Below are 17,675 nucleotides of genomic sequence, written 5' to 3'. Positions count from 1 at the left end.
TTCCTCCTCGTCTGTTGAGCAGCTCACAATAGTAGCTCACAATAAATAAATAATATTGCTGTAGGAAGGGAGAACTGTAAACAGTTGGAGTTATTCAGACTAATAATATTCTCAATTAAAATTCAAGTAATCAGATACAACCAATATTACTTGACTTACATATATGGATCATTTTCATGCTGATATACTAAATCACAATACCCGGTTACACTTTATAATAACGTTCAGTTGTAAGTCATTTATAAGTGATTAGTTAATGATGAATTAATCATTTTCAAAACATTGACAAATGATTAATAAGTGATATGCTAACAATTTGCGTATGTTTTGTTAATTCATTTTCAAGTCAATTACAACTTAATTTACAAGTAATTAGTTAATAATGAACTAATCATTTACAAAACATAACTATGTGTTTATAAAGATTAATAAGTGATATGTTGAAAAGCACACAAATGAAATTATTTTAAAACTATTTTCTTTTTAAAATAATAATAAATTAAATTAGCTGTTAAGTGAATAAACATGTTCTCTCATCACCACAGACTTGTGTTCTGTGTGGAGTGTGTGGGATCTAGTGATAATGTGAACCAGTTTTACCCTCCACTGAAGATCACATCAGGTGCACAGCGCTAAAATACTCCATGTGTTTACCATCTTTACCCTCACCAGTCAGCCCTTACATTGCGGTACACACAACACATATTCAAAACCTATTGTGTAAACACATGAATAAATCATTTACAAATCTTTCTGCATCCCCTAATCTAAAGTTTAAACTACTCATCAGTTGTAAATGTTTTACAAACCTGCCGGCTACAGGTTGTGTGGGTATACACACTGGTGTAAATGTGATGAGTAAAACATTTACAACTGATGAAATGTTTACACTTTAGATTAGGGGATGCAGAAAGATTTGTAAAAGATTTATTCATGATGTGATCTTCAATGGAGGGGAAACATTTCAATGATTGACATTTCAATTATTTATAATTGATTAATAATATATTAACTTAGTAACCATTGACTAAGGATCTGTTTGATTATTTCATGATATGCTATTTTTTAAAAGATAACTTACGATAGATTTGTAAATCGTTAGCATATTACTTAATAATTTGTGAATGCATATTGATGTTTTCTAAATTATTAGTTCATCATTATAAAATCACTTGTTAATAATATATAACTTAATTTACAGAACATGAATAAAAATACTAACATATCACTTATTAATCATTTATGAATGCATAGTCATGTTTTGTAAATGATTAGTTAATTATTAACTAATCACTTGTAAATTACTTGTAAATGAATTAACAAAACATACACAAATTGTTAGCATATCACTTAGTCATATTTTATAAATGTTTTGTAAATGATTATTTCATCATTAACTAATTGCTTATAAATGACTTACAACTGAACGTTTTTATACAGTGTTACCCAATACCCTAATGCTGTTAAGTAAATTGTTAATTTACAAATAACAACAAGTAGAAATCATCTCTGGTTTACTTAAGTGATTTAACAGGTGCATGACCTCTTTATTACCTGAAGAGTGAATGTCCAGTCTCTCTGGATGTATATAAATCTCAGTGCTGTGTTTTGTAGACTGACTTCACAGATGTCACAACAATATATATGTGCATGACTTCATCTACTACACGTCACATAAAATACCAGATATGCAAATACTAAAAGTACAAAAAAGAAAAAAGGTTTTTAAAAGATCAAAAGACAAAGTCTTATCTGATGCTATTTCTTTTCTTTTAATTTTTCTAAGTAAATAAATTTATTTATTAAACTGTTGTACTTCAGCAATATCACACACAATTGTGATGCTGAGGATGTGAGTGCTTGTGAACGTTTTTGTGATAAGTTTGTATATAATGTGTAGTTGTTCTTGTGTACATACACACCCTCTGTGAAGATAAATTTCCTCTCTGAGGACAAATAAACTGTTCGGAATATCTATACAGCTGTTATTCATCACAGACACAGTGCTATAACACTCTTGCTCATAGCTTTTTTTCTTATATGATAAGTGCTCCATAAAATCTTTAAAGGAAAAGTCCACTTCCAAAACAAAAAGGTTTTCTCCATATAATGGACTTCTATGGTGCCCAGGTTTGAACTTCCAAAATGCAGTTTAAATGCGCATTTAAACTGCATTTTGGAAGTTCAAAATCAGGGCACCATAGCAGTCCATTATATAGAGAAAATCCTGAAATGTTTAACTCAAAAAACATAATTTCTTTATGGCTGAAGAAAAAAAAACATGAATATCTTGGATGACAAGGTGGTGAGTACATTATCTGTAATTTTTTTTTGTTCTGGAAGTGGACTTCTCCTTTAAGAAGAGAAGAAATTAGCAAGAGAACAGTTAATGTACAAGGCCCCTAAAAAACCTTTGCAGGTTTCAGTCATTGAACACCTCATATGCAAACTTAGATATTTAGAAAGAATGGGAGAGAAACTGTTACTGATTAAGTGATTTATTGGACAAGCAAACAAATAACAACCATTTATAATAACTATATCACATAAACTTAAACAGGCCATTGAAAGATTTCATCACGCACACATACCTGTTATTCATTACCTGATGAAATATCATTGTTTGGCTGCTATATTCATTTTTTAGAAGAGTGCATAGTTTTGTATTTGTCTTTTGGAAAATAAAGTTGTTTAAAAGATGGAAAATTTCTCAATTTAAATTAGCAAATTTCTGACATTGACTAAGCAGTGTAAAGACCAGAATAAGCAGCAAATTAGATGACAGAAAAAGTAGGAATAGAAAAGTAGGTGTACTCAAAAGATTTTATGGAGAACAAAAGCAAGAGAGCTTCCCAACCCGGTGCAGATACAGAACAGGCTGAACAAAAGCAGCTAGAAAGTAACATATCATAGGAGGAACCCAAACTATCAAAATTAACTGGCTTGTCACAATGGTAAAGATTCCAGCAATAGTAGTTGGCACATATGTGAAAGCCATGGTCACAGTAGTTATTAGGATGAGATTAAATGCTATTTTCTTCATGTGGCTTTCCTCGTTTCTCTCTCTGGCTCTCTCTCCTGGTCCTGTCTGCTTTAGAGCTCTGAGAACACCCACAAGACAAAACAACTGGATAGGGAGATAGAGTAGAAACTGCATTGAGAAGAACCATGCATGCACAGTAATGCTAGATAAAAATAATATAATCAGGCAGATCAAACAAGAGATGAGAGTAATTATCCAGGCCACAGTGGAGCAGATCACTTTATATCTGAGAGGTTTGTACTTCAGAAAGGTTACAGGATGAACCACTGCCAGGTAACGCTCAACACAGATCAGACACTGAAACAGAGGACGACCAGTGATGGAAAGTCCTTGTAAAAACAGTGCTAATGGAAGGAGACTTAAAATATAACTTGACAACATAAAGATCAAAAAATCCACACAGATACCAATCTCACAAAAAGAGTTATTGAGGTTGAAGAACTCTGATACAACTCCATTTCCTGTTCCAGTGACGATGAGCCATATAACATATGAGTGTGTAGGAAGAGCAAACAAGATATTGATGCTGAACAAATAATTTGTAACACTGTCCAGTGGTGAGGTGAGAGGAGTTGTGGTGTTGGTGGAAGCTCCTGGTGTGGTGGTGTTCATTTCCTCCTTGCTTGTTTATTCTGACTGCAATTCAACGTAAGATAAAAAGTAGACTGAATATGCAACATTTATCCATGATTATTCCTGCAAAATATGTGGGAAAGGGTTCCACCAGATTTTTTAACAAATGATTAGCCTACGTGGTCAACACGAAACCAAGATGAGATTTAACATTTATCGGAAAATTTGTTATATATCCATTTAAATGTCAATTTAAATGTTCATTCAAGATTGTGCTAACTTAATCTGCGTCTGCCAGTCGCTGTTTGTTATCTAAACAACTTTACCCTAAACTGGAGATTCTGATTCATAAACGTTCTTCCGAACGCAGAAATAAGATGCAGTTTTCACATGTCATGTTTCCACTTCAAGGCGTATTTTGCTACGGTACACACCAGCTAGGTTTAACATTTGCCCAACAAACATAACTAATCGTCTTCTTGTGAAGTTTTGAGGTTATTAATAGTCTGATCCTGGACAATATACGACAGTAGGCTACACGAGAAAATATATAAGTATAAAGCTGCCAGTCATGTTTTCTTTGTATCTTTAATGGTCTTAAATGTCTTTGCGTTGTATTTTGTTTCTTATACTAATGCATATATAGGGTTTGCACTTACGTCACAATTTGGTACCTGGATGCACAGTCATAATGGCAATACTCGGATGTAAACAACAGCATGAATTGCACGGTTAATGTACTACTGAATATGTTGTTCTACTAATTTATACTGTCTAAACCATGGAAAAAATTTGTGAAAGCTGATAAACCATATAGAAAAGGACTTAGTAAACAGGAAAGGGTGGACAAACTAAAATTAATAGGTGGTAAAGATACATATGAGCAATATTAGTTAAGATATTAGCCTAATATTTCACCTACTTGACCGGGAATGATAAGAACAAACACAAATGTTGTCAAGATTCTTGCCCTGGAAATCCTGGTTCAATTTGGCCACAAACACCTTTTCCTCCTCAGTTTTTTGCACTCTTTTCCTTGATTTGTTATAACTTTTCCTGGTCTGACCGATTAGCCCAAAACATGACAATAATTGATAATTTTCAGCAGCAATAATCAGCTAAATATGCGAGTTTAATTCGGTTCAGTGGCATTGTTTATGTTCAGTGCCACCAACATGTGCCGACTGATGACACATTGTGAAAATACGTGACTTGTGGCCAAGTATAGTGACCCATACTCATAACTTGAGTGCATAATAAAAAAAAAGGCTAATGGATTTGTAATAGTTACAGAGAAAAAGTAAGCAAAGTTTTACAATAAGTAGCCCTAATAATATTCATTATTTTATGGTTGACAACTACTCCAACATGACTATAACAACTTTAAAATGACCAATAACCACACTGACATGGTTATATGGTTTAACAGCATATAAAAAAAGGAATCCAATATAGGAGAAGAGTTTGTCACCTGTAGAGTGAATGTCCAGTCTCTCTGGATGTATATAAATCTGATGCTGTGTTTTGTGGACTGACTTTACAGTTGTCACAAGAACAGCTTATATGTGTGTGACTTCATCTGCTAAATGTCACATAGAACATATGCAAATGTTTAAAGTTAAATGTGGTTCACTTATAAAACAAAAAGACAGACTTTGGAAAATGATTCTTTAAAACTCTTTGTGATTTTTATCTAAACAAATAGGCTTTGTGGTATGATACACACAACTAAAATAAGTTTTTTTAAGGAAAAGAACACTACATTTAGTAGTACTGACTGATTTTAATTTGTAGTCTTTTTGTAACTATACATTAGGCCTACTTTATGGTTCAATTTCACAAAACATTACTGACTTAAGTTTGAAACCAAGCCACATTTTAATATTTTGAATCTTTTCAAGCATTTCATGTCATGAACCCAGAAATCTTATTAGTCAGTTTGTTTATCCAGTAAATCTCTTTATCAATGACTGAGTGTCATTTTCTCATTCATTCTTTCTAAAAGCTTGGTCTTAAAAATGGCAAATCACACACTTGTAAACTCTGATTAGATTTTTTGATCCTCATTTTGACTTGAAATATTTGCATATCTGGTGTTTTCTGTGACGTGTAAGATGAAGTCATTCACATATACTCTTGTGGCAGCTGTGAAGTCAGTCTACAAAACAGAACAGAGATTTCTATACATCCAGAGAGACTGAGCATTTACTCTTCAGATGATAAACTATTCTACTACGGTATTAGTAAAATTGAGTTTTATTTATTTCATTGAACAGTTTACTCGAAACCATTCTAGAAAATTGTGTAGTGTATTAAAATCATCAGTATTAACATACCTATATTGGTTGTGTAATATTTGGTTAAATAACAGAATGAAATTTACCTTCGGTTTTAATTCATATCTTGCTTATGTTTAACTGTAGTCAGAATAATGCAGTATATTTATAATTCTTTCCATTTGCAATACTGTTTGTTTAGTTAGCCTCTGTGCTCAGACAAGCAAGAAGAAAATGAACTTCACCACACTGGCAGCTTTCATCAACTCTACAACTCCTTCCATATGGACAGTGGGCGATCTCGAAATTTCTATGGTCTGCATAATTTTCCTGGTTGGTCTTCCAACACACTCCTATGTTATATGGCTCATCATGACAGGAACGAGAAGTGGAGTTGCATCAGAGTTCTTCAATCTCAGTCTCTCAGTTTGTGAGATTGGTACCTGTCTGAATAGTTTGGTCTTTGTAATGTCAAATTGGTTTTTAGGTCTCACTGAATTATACCAGTTCCTCAATGGACTCTCCATCACTGGCCGTCCTCTGTTTCAGTGTCTGATCTGTGTCGAGCGTTACCTGGCAGTGGTTCATCCTGTAACCTTTCTGAAGTTCAAGCCTCTCAGATATAGAGTGATCTTCTGCACCGTGGCCTGGATAATCACTCTTTGCTCTTGTTTCTGCTTAATGCTCATATTAATGTTATCTACCATTAATGCAAATGCATGGTTCTTCTCACCACAGTTTCTCCTCTTTCTCTCCATTCAGCTGTTTTGTCTTGTGGCTGTTCTCAGAGCTCTGAAGCAGTCAGGACCAGGAGAAAGAATGAGAGAGAGAAACGAGGAAAAACACATGAAAAGAAGAGCTTTTTATCTCATTCTCATAACTACTGTGACCATGTTTATCACATATGTCCCGTATATTTTAATATCACTCTTTAACAGTTTAACTCAACAGAATACTCCTGAACTTTGGTTAACTTTTGTGGTTTGTTATATGTTGGCAAGTTTTGTTCAGCCTGTTCTTTATCTGTACCGTGCTGGAAGACTCTCCTGCCTCTGTGAAATTCTTCATTGCCCCATCTAAACTGAGAGTAATCTAAGTTTACAAGATGTTTCCTATTTTTTAATCAAATAAACAATGATTCAATGTAATTTTTTTCTCTCAAGTCTTTCAAAATCTTCTGTCTAAAAGTTTGCATATCAGATGTTAAATGAGTGGCACCTGTGGACATCTGTCTTTAGATGTATAAAGACTATTTGTGACCCTGGACCACAAAACTTATCATTAGTAGCATGGGTATATTTGTAACAGTAGCCAAAAATACATTATATGGGTCAAAATTATTGATTTTTTGTATATGCCAAAAATCATTATGGCATTAAAAAATTGCCGCACTGGTGGAAAAAAAACATGTAACCAGGCTACCACATGTGTGTGTGAAGGTTTACTATAATTAGATTTTATGATCCTCATTTTTACTCGAAAATATTTGCATATCTGGTTTTATGTGACGTGTAAGATGAAGTCATTCACATATACTCTTGTGGCAGCTGTGAAGTCAGTCTACAAAACAGCACAGAGATTTTTATACATCCAGAGAGACTGGGCATTTACTTTTCAGGTGATAAACTCTTCTTTTAAATTGGACTCTATGGTATTAGTAAAATTGAGTTTTATTTATTTCAATGAACAGTTTACTCGAAACTATTTTAGGAAATTGTGTAGAGTGTTTAAAATGATCAGTATTAAGATACCTGTATTGGTTGTGTAATGAATTAAATTTACCTTCAGTTTTAATTCATATCTTGCTTATTTTGAACTGTAGTCTTAATAATACAGTATATTTATAATTCTCTCCTCCATTAGCAATACCATTTATGTTTCATGAGCTTCTATGATCCGACAAGTTAGTAAGAAATGAACTCCACCACACCAGCTTCCATCAACTCCACAGCTTCCATATGGATTGTGGGCGATCTACAAACTTTTATGCTCTGCATGAATTTGCTATTTGTTCTTCCGACACACTCTTATGTTATATGGCTCATCATGAGAGGAACAGGAAGTGGAGTTGCATCAGAGTTCTTCAACCTCAGTCTCTCAGTTTGTGAGATTGGTACCTGTCTGGATAGTTTACTCTTTACAGTGTCAAACTGGGTATTATTTCTTGTTAAATTATCACAGTTCTTACAAGGATTCGCCATCACTGGCCGTCCTCTGTTTCAGTGTCTGATCTGTGTTGAGCGTTACCTGGCGGTGGTTCATCCTGTAACCTTTCTGAAGTTCAAGCCTCTCAGATATAGAGTGATCTGCTGCACCTTGGCCTGGATAATCACTCTTTGCTCATGTTTTTGCTGCATGCTTATATTAATGTTATCAACCATTAATGCACATGCATGGTTCTTCTCGCTACAGTTTCTCCCCTTCATCTCCATCCAGTTGTTTTGTCTTGTGGCTGTTCTCAGAGCTCTAAAGCAGTCAGGACCAGGAAAGAGAGGGAGAGATAGAGAGGAGGAAAACCACATGAAGAGAAGAGCATTTTACCTCATTCTCATAACTACTGTGACAATGCTTATCACATATGTCCCATATACTGTCATAGCACTCTTAAACATTTTAACTCAGCAGAATACTAATGTACTTTGGTTCACTTTTGTGGTTTGTTATGTTCTGGCTAGTTTCATTCAGCCTGTTCTTTATCTGCACCGTGCTGGAAAACTTGCCTCTGTGAAATTCTTCACTGTCCTATTTAAATTGAGAATAATCTAAGTTTACAAGATATGTTTGCTAGTTTGTGTGTGTGTTTAATCCAATAAATCACTTTATCAATGATTCCATGTCATTTTCTCGCAAGTCTTTCTAAATCTTCTGTCTAATCAGGTCATAAAATGAGTGGCACCTGTGGACATCTATCTTCAGATATGGTACATTTTTAAACCATAATTTGTTTTTCTGGTTGATTACTAAAGTCTTCTGCATCCACAGTGCTTCCAGCTTGTTCTGTGTGGTTTATATTAGTTTGATTGTTTACTCAGTAAAGCATCCAGTTAATAATGGTGGTACCTATTTGTGTAAATAGCAATTAGATGCAAATAACAAACTAAATGCAAATAATGTATAACAAACTAAATGCAAATAACAATGAATTCTATTTAAACAAGTAAAAATAGCATATTTTTCTGCTATTCAGAATACTCTCAAACAGTTGCAGTTATCTGCACCTCAGTATTGTAGTACATTCTAAAACAGTATGCACTAATAACATATTGAGCGTAAATAAATTTTATGTAATTATAATTTAAACCCGCGTCAATTGCACCAAAAAAACACTACGGCATGCGTTTTATCATCTGTGCAACTGGAACTGATGTTTTTGTAGTGATAGCGCAATCACATGTTTATGGGGCAGTGTTGCCAAGCTTACAGTTTTCCCGTGGAATTGGGCTACTTTAACACTGTTGCTGTGGGTTGTATTTCATGCCCGTGGGTTAAAACGACGGGGATGCCTGCCAAAAACATGTATTTTACCCCGCGGGTAATGGGGGCTAGTTTTGAGTAGCAATTGGGCGGGTTTCGTTGTGAAAACCTGGCAACCCTGATAGCCTCTGGCAACAAGGCAGGCTATTTGCACTTAGTGTAAATAGACACACAGATTAAAAGGATCTAGTGTAATTTTTTTTACTCTCATTCTTTTTAATGGCTTGGTCTGAAATTTTGCATTTTAGGTGTTCAATGAAACACAGTGACTGTCGAAGTCTGTAAAAAATGATTGAGAAGAATTAATATTCATTATTCCATTATATATCATATATAGCCCATATATAAATTATAATCAGTATCAAACTACTTTAGCAAGAGAGCTGTTGTCTCGTGTCTGCAAACATATCACAACAATGTGATACAATATTTTTTTAGTGGGCTGTCAGTTTAACACGTTAATTAATTAGTTATAAAAAATTAATGCGATTAAAATATTTTAACAGTTAACGCACTGGCCCCGCCCCCAGACCTGTCCCCTTACATTTAATACAGTTGACTGTTAACAAATATGATGCAGGGCAACAACACCATTATTGCAGTTATGCCCTAAAATAAAGATATTGGTGCAACAATATTACATAACCTATATTTTAGACACAATATTTCTAGTTATTTTATATTATAAAGTTTATATTTATATAATTTTACATGTTTAGATAACTTTATATGTTATATTTAAGCTAATATCAACCACACAGAACAAGCTGGAAGTAAATGAAGATTTATTAATCAACCAGAAAACAATGTAGTGTTTGAGGAAGAACTAGTGAAGGTGTTTGCATGATAGTGGCATTAATTCTTTGAAATACACTTTATTAAAAATATCCAAATGTAATCAATTGTTTCCAAGTTTTACATAGAACAAAAGCTGAAAAGTTTTCGATTCAGGTGCAGATAAAGAATAGGCTGAACAAAACTAGCCAGTACATAACAAATCAAACCAGGGAACCAAAATGCTGAAATATATTCTTTTGTCAAAACTGTAAATAATCCCGACATAATAATAGGCACATACACAATAACCATATTCACAGTGGTTATTACAATGATATAAAACGCTCTTCTCTTCATGTGGTTTTCCTCCACTCTTTCTCTTCCTCTCTCTCCTGGTCCTGACTGCTTCAGAGCTCTGAGAACAGCCACAAGACAAAACAACTGGATGGAGAGGAAAAGAAGGAGCTGCAGTGAAAAGAACAATGCATGTGCTTTAATGTTATACAACATTAATGTGATCATGCAGACCAGACAGGAGCCAAAAGTGATTATCCAGGCCACAGTGCAGCAGATCACTCTATATCTGAGATGTTTGTACTTCAGAAAGGTTACAGGATGAACCACTGCCAGGTAACGCTCAACACACATCAGACACTGAAACAGAGGACGACCAGTGATGGCGAGTCCTTGTAAAAACAGCGCTAATGCAGACAAATTGGAAATCCAATTTGACAGTACAAAAAACAAACAATCTAGACAGATACCAATCTCACAAACAGAGAGATTGAGGTTGAAGAACGCTAATGCGACTCCATTTCTTCTTCCTGTGACAATGAGCCATATCACATAGGAGTGTGTAGGAAGACCAAACAGCAAATTGATGCTCATCATACAGATTTCCATATTGCCTATTTGATAAACAGCAGGAGTTGTGGAGTTGGCGGAAGCTTCTAGAGGAGTGGAGTTCATTTTCTTTTTATTTGTCTTCCTATGCAGAAAGCAAGAATTAGAAATGCACCAGGTTCTTCAGAATGATATTCAACGTAAGTAAGAAAGCAAAAAAGGGGGTACATTTTTATTTTTACATATAGGTACAATTTATAAAAGGTCATTTAAAGTCTAGACAACCCAAATGGGTTATAGTAAAGTGAAAAAAAGGGCTCAGCCCTGTTTTACTCAACAAATACATCCAACATTCTCATAACCCCTTTAATATGGCTTTTAAACACAGTGATATCATTCAGTACAGAGAAGGAAAATTTATCCAAATTAAAAGATGAGTTTGTCACCTGAAGAGTGAATGTCTAGTCTCTTTGGATGTGTGTAAATCTCAGTGCTGTGTTCGGTAGACTGACTCACGGCTGTAACAAGAATATGTGCATGACTTCATCTGCCTCACATAATATAAAACACCTGATATGCAAATATATGAATGAAAAATGCAGGTTTAACCAGACAGTCTGCTTAAAAAAAAATTAATTTAAACATTTTTAAAAGTTAAAAAAATTTCAGATTAAAGTGGTACTATATTTACATCAGTGCAAAAATATATAATCATCTTTATGGTATTATGATAAAATTTCGTTAAGGTACTGTAAATGTAAATTACTCAAAATCCTTGTTTATTGAACTGCTGTATAAAAACAACATCACTCCAACAACTGTGATGATGTTCAAAATATCAATATAGATAGTGATAGTGATTTACAGTAAATCAAAGAGTGTTCACTTTTATATGGTAAACAATTGGTCAAAATCATTTATTATCGAAGCTTAAATGGCAAGTCTTTACAAAGTCTTTGAAGACAGATGTCCACAGGTGGCACTCATTTAACATCTGATATGCAAACCATAAGAAAGAGGATTTAAAAACCACACTTATTAACCACTTATAATAAATAAATCTGATAAATTTAGATTACTCTCAGTTTAAACAGGACAATGAGGCAGGAGAGTTTTCCAGCACGGTGCAGATACAGAACAGGCTGAACGAAACTAGCCAGCACATAACAAACCACAACAGTGAACCAAAGATTAGGAATATTATGTTGAGTTAGAATGTTTAAGAAACATATGATAGTATACGGGACATATGTGTCCCGTATACTATCATCAAAGTAGTTATGAGAATGAGATAAAAGGGTCAAAGTAGTTATGAGAATGAGATAAAAAGCTCTTCTCTTCATCTGGTTTTCCTCCTCTCTTTTTCTCCCTCTCTCTCCTGGCCCCGACTGCTTCAGAGCTCTGAGAACAGCCACAAGACAAAACAACTGGATCAAGAAGAAGAGGAGGAACTGCAGTGAAAAGAACCATGCGTATACAATGATGATAGATAACATTAATATGAGCATGCAGCAGAAACAGGAGCAAAGAGTGATTATCCAGGCCACGGTACAGAAGATTATTCTATATCTGAGAGGTTTGAACTTCAGAAAGGTTACAGGATGAACCACTGCCAGGTAACGCTCAACACAGATCAGACACTGAAACAGAGGACGGCCAGTAATGGCAAATCCTTGTAGGAACTGTGATAATTTAACGAGAAATGAAACCCAGTTTGACACTGTAAAGAGCAAACTATCCAGACAGGTACCGATCTTACAAACTGAGAGACTGAGGTTGAAAAACTCTGCAACTCCACTTCCTGTTCCTATCATGATGAGCCATATAACATAGGAGTGTGTAGGAAGACCAACCAACAAATTGATGCAGAGCATACAAATTTCGAGATCGCCCACTATCCATATGGAAGAAGTTGTGGTGTTGGTAAAGTTCATTTCCTCCTCGCCTAGCTATTGCTAATGGAGGAAATAATTATACATAAATAGCATTATTCAAACAACAGTTCAGCATAAGCATGATATTAATGAAAACTAAAGCTAATTTTCCATCTTTTTCATTCTGTAATGTAACCAATCAATAAAGGTGTGTAATTCAACTTTCGAAAATGTTTTTAAGCTAACTGTTCAGTGAAATAAATAATAGATTCCAATGTAAAAGATGACTTTTTTTTACCTGAGGAGTAATTGCCCAGTCTATCTGACTGAATATAAATCTCTGCTGTGTTTGACAGACTCACTCACAGCTGTCACAAGAATAAATGTGCATTACTTCATCTTCTACATATCATTTAATACACCTGATATGCAAATATTTGAATGGAAAAAATACATTTAATGAGAAAATTTTCATCAGCTACATGTCACAAAAACATCAGATATGCAAATATTTATCAATTATTTCATCTGTCACCGTCAAAAACGTAGGCATCATTCAAAAGAATGGAAGAGAAAATGACAGTCATTGATGATAAGATTTACTAGCTAAACAAACTAATAGGATTTCTTTCATCACATGAAAACATGATTCAAAAATCGTTGTCCCATTATATTTAAAATATCAGCCTGAAACAGAGGACAACCTGTGATGGAAAGTCCTTGTAAAAATGTGACTAACGTCAAGAGTTTCCAATCTCGCAAACCAAAAGATTGAGGATGAAGAACTGAAAAAGTTCACAAAATATAGTACTTAATATTTTGTTAAAGTACTGAAATAACATGTTGCCATGAGATATTGATGACTTTACATACAACATAGGGCACATATACAAATATTCAATTGAGAAAAATGAGATTCGAAAAAAACAGTGTAGTTATGTGGAAAATGTTAAACTGATAGCTCAAGGACTAGTGGGAAAATAATTGTTGTAGTACACTATTCTCTGTAAACAGAAATATAAATATCTACTTTTTGTATTTTAATGTATCTAGCATTTTTGGCTCATTTATGGTCTTAATGTATAACCCTCCCTTTATCACAAGGGGGGTCACCATATTTGATGACAATTCACATCAAAAATTTTGAGAGTCACATGATGAGTGAATATAAATCTTATACTTGGCTTGCACAGGTGGCACACATAAAACATCTGCTATGCAAATATTTACACTGTCAAAAAATGAGGTTTTGACCCAACATTGAGAAATGATGATACAATAACACATGTCTGTATGTTGTGCAACCTACTCATTCTGGATTAATACTATTTTCCACATTTTTGAATAATAGCGCAGGCATTAAATAACACATTATTATAAACGAATGACAAAAAGGTACAATAATTCAAAACAAATTTGGGTTTCTTGTCTCTGCACACTCTGGACATTCACTCACTCACCTAAATGAGGTTTTCATGCACAACAATCCTGATATGTTGTGTTAGAGCAGATCATAATCCAGATAGAGCAAGTTGGACATACAGGATGAACATGCTCGCAGTAGTTACTAAAATGAGATAAAATTCTCTTCATGGGGTTTCTCTGTTGTTCTCTCCATCTCTCTCCTAGTCCTGACTCCCTTAGAACTCTGAGAACAGCTCTTAGTTGTGGAGTTTGTAGATGTTTCAGGTGTGGTAAAGTTTGCTGTATAGTTAACCATCTCCTCTCTGTTTGTCTTCTCAGTTCAGCAGCTCACAAAAATATTACAACAAGTTCTTTGGGAAACCAAAAGTGTACATATACCAGGTTAAATCCAAATTAACCACAGCATTGACTTTAGGGTATAGGTCATCTTAACAGCACAACCCCTACCCAAATAGCATGACGTGAGCATTATTGAGCGCTAAACACTCATGTATATTTCATTCATGCTAGCTGGAGGGCGCCCTTGCACAGAATCTTCATATTACAGAAGTATTGTCCCTTGAGAAGATATACTAAAATGATTGCTGAAACGTGAGGGGTGTACTCACTTTTGTGAGGTACTGTATATGAACTGAATTTAAATATTACAAATGAACCTTAAAGTTAACAAAGTTCATGAATAGTAATAGTAAACATACCTAGATAGCACATGTAAGTCTGCAAGATGTCTGTTAAAGATCACTTGATCTAGAAAGCTTCTGCTGTGTACAAACATCTGACAGACATCTGTAAGATGTCAGTTTCACATGCATTTTGAATCATAAAGACATTTAATAGACGTCTATTGACATCTGACAGAAAACATCCTATAGATGTATTGCAGATAAGCAAACATTCTAAAAATACATCTTTCAGATGTAAATGGAGACGTCAAACAGATCTCTCCCAGATGTATGTGTGCTATCAGGGTAATGTCTGCGTATCTAAATTGTATGTTTAACAAAAAGTGGCTTAATTTACCAGAAAATACTATTTGTCTGGAGTGCGTGACCTCAGAATGTTTATTGGTATACATAGACTTTCTAAACATCACTTTCTAATAATTAAATTGAAATGAAAATAGTACATTTGAACCTAAAATTTAACAACGGTATTAAAGAACAGAAAAACTGCACATCTAACTTTACCTGAACTCACCCTACAGATTATGTTCATTGCACATTGAACATTTGGTTTTAAAATATTCAGAAACCTACAACCTTGATCTGTTATATTTTTATCATGTAAACAGAAGTGCTGACACATTTCACACTACTTTACAAAAAGTGATTTTGCAACTTCCTTTTTCAATTTTCATAATGCAGTCAACATGAAATGAAGCATGTAAGTCTCACACACAAATGCATTACCAAATTTGTTTAACCAGAGCGCTTGCTATTTTCCTAAACTTTTAAGCAAATGTAACTATATGTTGTGGCTATACATAATGAGATCCTGACAGAGTGGTCAGAAATGTGACACCTTAGCTTAAGAGAAGTTGCAGTGTGGAGCGCAAGTGAATCTATCGTATCTTCCACTTTACTAGTAGCTATGACATGTTTAAGATCTATCCTACTTTCAGGCAATAACATGTCACATTCACAAATTGACAACATGGCAGTGTTGCCAAATCCTCAGTTTTTTAAAAGAGTAGTTTACTTCCAGAACAAAAATTTACAGATGATGTATTCATCCCCTTGTCATCCAAGATGTTCATGTCTTTCTTTCTTGAGCCATAAAGAAATTATGTTTTTTGAGGGAAACATTTCAGGATTTCCCAGCCAAGGAAGAAGGGTCTTTTCCAGCGAAACGACTGGTTATTTTCATATTAAAAATACAATTGAAACACTTTTAAATCTCAAACGGTCGTCTTGTCTTTCTCTCCCTGAACTCTGTGTATCATGGTTCAAGACAGTTAGGGTATGTTAAAAAAATTCCAATCATATTTTGTCCCTCAACTTCAAAATCATTTCAAAATCATCCTACATCGCTGCAGAAGTACCGACCGTTAATACATAAGGTAGCTCTATAGTTGGAAGCAGTACTTGTCGCCATCTTAAGGTGACATCAAATTAGGCATCTCATTGAAGTCAGGGTTGACTGGTCCATTGAGTTCCAGACGTTACATCTTAATATAATTTCAACAGAATGAATGCATAAAAAGCAAGCTGTATGTTAACATTAATTAACATGCTTTGTGAACTAACATGAACAATGAACAACTGCATTTTCATGAATTTACCATTTTGATAAAAGGATAATGATACAAGGATGAATTAATTCGACATGTTGCAGATGCTGAGGCAAAAGAGTTTTCCAATTCGGTGCAGATAAAGAACAAGCGGTACAAATCCAGCCAGCACAAAACAAAAACTAACTAACCATAAACTCTGAAAATAGTTCCCTGTCACAAAAGATAACAATCCACTTATAGTAATTGGAACATATGTAATAATTGTGTCCATGGTAACTATTAGAATGAGATGAAACGCTCTTCTCTTCATGTGGTTTTCCTCTTCTCTTTCTTTCACTTTCTCTCCTGGTCCTGACTGCTTCAGAGCTCTAAGAACAGCCACAAGACAAAACAACTGGACGAAGAGGAAGAGTAGAAATTGTATAAGAGCATACAACATATGTGCATAAAAAGTAAACAAAAGATAATTAATCAAGGAGATTATACAGGATGCAACAGTGATTATCCAGGCTGCCATGCAGCAGATCACTCTATATCTGAGAGGTTTGTACTTCAGAAAGGTTACAGGATAAACCACTGCCAGGTAACGCTCAACACACATCAGGCACTGAAACAGAGGATGACCAGTAATGGCAAGACCGAGCAAAAATTGGAATAAAGCTACTCCATATGATATTGAGAACAATTTTGTGAAAAATCTGAGCAAAGAGGTCAGAGAGACAAAAAGCCCACAAACAGAGAGATTGAGGATAAAAAAGTCTGAAGCAACTCCACTTCCTGCACCGGTGATGATGAGCCAAATCACATAGGCGTTTGTAGGAATACCAAACAAGAAACTGAAGCCCAAAATAGAAAATTGTATGATGTCAATTTTGTCAAATACAGAAATTGTGAGGTTGGTGGATGCTTCGCCTGAGGTGAAGTTCACTGCAGAGTTAATCATGTCTTCCTTATTAATCTTCTCACTAGAATAAATAAATATTTCAATTGTGATCTAAAGAGAGAAGTGCAGATACCATGGTTAATGTTAGTAGTCAGACTATATGTACACCAGTTAAAACACAACCAGCTGTGAAGATAAAGTCTGAGGGTAAAATAATGCACACTGAAGGTGAATTCAAATTGCATTTCATTGCAAATCTCTCAAAATTAAGATA

The 17,675-nt window shown here is 34.5% G+C and overlaps 1 protein-coding gene across 1 annotated transcript; it reads right to left on the bottom strand.

Moving 5' to 3' along the window:
* Nucleotides 1-10,281: 10,281 nt before the first annotated feature.
* On the bottom strand, nucleotides 10,282-11,112 carry LOC127152164 (hydroxycarboxylic acid receptor 2-like). The gene has a single exon (XM_051092666.1). The coding sequence runs from the start codon at nucleotides 11,110-11,112 to the stop codon at nucleotides 10,282-10,284; it is 831 nt and encodes a 276-aa protein (XP_050948623.1).
* Between the last annotated feature and the right edge of the window lie 6,563 nt (nucleotides 11,113-17,675).

Source organism: Labeo rohita, chromosome 21 (assembly GCF_022985175.1).
Source record: "Labeo rohita strain BAU-BD-2019 chromosome 21, IGBB_LRoh.1.0, whole genome shotgun sequence".
NCBI lineage: Eukaryota > Metazoa > Chordata > Actinopteri > Cypriniformes > Cyprinidae > Labeo > Labeo rohita.
Note: the sequence above shows the minus strand (reverse complement) of the source record. Positions and strands in the feature narration are given on the sequence as shown.